The sequence below is a fragment of the Poecilia reticulata genome, linkage group LG8, assembly GCF_000633615.1.
Source record: "Poecilia reticulata strain Guanapo linkage group LG8, Guppy_female_1.0+MT, whole genome shotgun sequence".
Taxonomy (NCBI): Eukaryota; Metazoa; Chordata; class Actinopteri; order Cyprinodontiformes; family Poeciliidae; genus Poecilia; species Poecilia reticulata.
This window is the reverse complement of record NC_024338.1, coordinates 21046866-21049781: the sequence shown is the minus strand read 5'-3', so window position 1 is coordinate 21049781 and position 2916 is coordinate 21046866. Positions and strand designations below refer to the sequence as shown.

Sequence of the window (2916 nt, the reverse complement as noted above, 5' to 3'; positions counted from 1 at the left end):
TATATATAAAATACATTTTTCTTTTATTTTCTACATTCCAGGAGACCTGGAGAGCTTCAAGAAGCACCCATTTACACTGAAGGAGGGAGTTGAGTACAGAATAAAGATCAACTTCAAGGTAATGGTTCTCTCATTCTGTGCATTTTTTAGTCTAGAACAGCTGCAGGTCGTTTTGAAATTTATGGTAATTTTTTTCTTTTTTCTTTTAATGATTCTTGAAGCTGATGGCATAATGCATGATGCTTTTTGCAGGTGAACAAAGAGATCGTTTCAGGCCTGAGATACAATCAGCATACATTCAGGAAAGGAGTCAAAGGTAAAGACTTCTTTTTTTTATTTATTTATTTTTTTAAGTTGGTTGCAGTTCGAAGTTAAACAGTGCAGGTGGAGAAATATCAGAATCCCTAATGTAACATGCTTCCTGTTTCAATGAGTTTTAACACAAAACATGTAGTTTTACCATTTGCTTTATGAACCAGTCCCTTTTGCATGCAGGCTTGTTTCCCTTTTTTTTACAGTTTAACAAAAACAATGAATGTGTTGGTTTCAATACCAGGAAACAAACACATTTCAATGAGTCCCATCATTTCTGATAAGAATGGTCAGATGTGAAGCCAGACCAATGGCAGAAGTTTAATGCCAAGAAAAACAGCGGGGTCAAAATGCAACTTCCTAAGAGACCAAACAAAGTTTCTGTTTTTGGATTGAATTACAGAAATGAACTTTTATGACTCACTTGTTCAGATGCATCTATGTAGAGCAACTTGTATCGGAAGGTGGGGTTGTTTGGACCGTTTCTGAGCTGTCAGTGTCTTATCTGGAGTAGGAAAGTGGTCAGAAGGATGCTCTGGATGTTCTGCTCATGCCACTGTCTCCTTTCCCTCCTTTTCTCGTCTGCAGTGGATAAGTCAGACTACATGGTGGGAAGCTACGGCCCAAGACCGGACGAGGAATACGAGTTCCTCACCACCCTGGAGGAAGCCCCCAAAGGGATGCTGGCCCGCGGCACTTACAACATCAAGTCCAAGTTCACAGACGACGACAAGTACGACCATCTCTCCTGGGAGTGGAGCCTTGCTATCAAGAAGGACTGGAAAGACTGATTTTTCTCTGCCGCGTCTCGTTCACTTTCCTCCCCGCTCGGCGCTTTTCCAGCCTTTCCTCGTCTTGCTGTCATTCCAAGGATTTCTCTCCGCATTATGTCGTCTTAGGCTTCTGCTCTCTCCGTCCATCACCACAGCCCTCCCTTCCGCTCTCGCACCTTTTGTTTCTAGCTTTTAATCACGTCATTCATCATCATTCCCTCAATTGCAACAATTAATTCGTTTACACCCGCCCTTTTCTGATAAAGTATTAAATCCTCAAAAATGGAGAAAGCAAACTGTGCACAATCCAGATTTTCAAGATAGTTTTATACAAGAGAAAACGGTGAAAGAAAAACCCCATCAGTGTAGGATTTCCTCTCCCCCTGTACCACCGATTCTTTCTTTCCCTAACATTTTTCATTGTTGTGTGTAATCATCATGGTCTGCCTCGGGCAGCAGAACGCCTGCTAGCGCTCATTTAGCAATCACTGCTGGACGTAACTCTTGGACAGAGCCCAGCTAAAGCCTCTGAGCAGATTATACATACTTGGGTCTCGTTAAAACTAGTTGGACTTCCAAATAGTTTGGATCTTGATATAATCTACTCAGAGAACAGGGGGAAACAGTTACCTCTAACCACCCCACAAGCCCCTTTTAGCTTTAGCTGCGGCTCGTTCTCACCTGATCAGGTATTTTATTATTTTCTTTTTTTATTAGCATCTACGTGGCCTTAATAGCAGTTATGAAGATCTAGAAAAAAAGTAGTTGAGCCATTTGCCTTCTGAGTGTGTGAGCCTGTTTTAACACATGGAATCAGAGCTAAGAGTTTGTCTTTACTTCAGGTTTAATTACTCCATTACACGTTTTGTTGGATAACATTCATTCCTTCATTTTTCTTTGTAGTGGTCTAAAAATCTAAAACTGAACTCTAAGAGTCCCGATCGCTGTGTCTTCTAAGCTGAATCGAATACAGGACGCGTTAAACCGTTCACTTTACGACTTGGAGATTATTTCTGCTGACTGTGCCTCCAGACCCATCGTCTCTCAATCAGTATCCAAACCTCAGCCTTTAAGCACGTTAACAGTTGAACACACAGCTGGCCATGCTAAGTGTTTTCTCGTTTTATACACTCCATATGTAAATGAACGTCAGTTTGGCCTCGTTTAGCCTCATGTGTCACGGGGCTGCCGGTTCTTCTCAGTGAGGTAGGTTAAACTTATTGTGTGCTGTCTGTATTGCCTACAGTTTACGGATCTCTGGTGTTCAAATTAAAGTGTTCAGACTGGGCGTGTGTTGCTTGTTTTTGTTCAAACCGCAGAAGTTGCATTTAAATGGTTTTAATTATCATCCAGTACTTTGGTCTTAATTTGTGATTTACTGTGTAGATCTGATCAGACATGGAATGATTCTGAGATTTGTTCTATTAAATGTCTGATTATACAAAACATGAAAAAAAAGATACACAAGTTTTATTTTTTTTCTGTATTTTTCTAAACCCATTTTAAAATAACTAAATTGAAATCTTAATTGCTGAATGTATTAACCACAATTTTTTGTAAAGTGCAAGATAGCATTGTTTTGGTGAGATGTGTAAAATAAACTGAACTGAATGCTGGTTTAAACTGGCCCTCACAGAGCCCTGACCTCTATTGACCTTTTCAAAACTCCTTAAAGTCTGTGCCAAGAACGTAAACGATGTTAATGAAAACTACCAACATTCCCAAGGAGTGGCTAAATATCCACCCAAAGCTTTTGTCTAAAGCTTGTTGATGGCAACAAAAACAATTTACTGAAAGACTTTTTGAGGAGATATTAAAGAGGCTGTATGAA

At 40.0% G+C, this 2916-nt stretch overlaps 1 protein-coding gene across 2 annotated transcripts in view; it reads left to right on the top strand.

Annotated features, from left to right (window-relative positions):
• arhgdia (Rho GDP dissociation inhibitor (GDI) alpha) overlaps window positions 1-2373 on the top strand; it is an 11532-nt gene extending 9159 nt beyond the window's left edge. For both annotated transcript variants that reach the window (XM_008416640.1, XM_008416641.2), the window contains exons 4-6: window positions 42-118; window positions 253-316; window positions 901-2373. In XM_008416640.1, the coding sequence (XP_008414862.1) occupies window positions 42-118; window positions 253-316; window positions 901-1103 (344 nt within the window). In that variant the 3' untranslated portion in view covers window positions 1104-2373. The remainder of the gene's footprint in view (window positions 1-41; window positions 119-252; window positions 317-900) is intronic.
• Window positions 2374-2916: the final 543 nt, after the last annotated feature.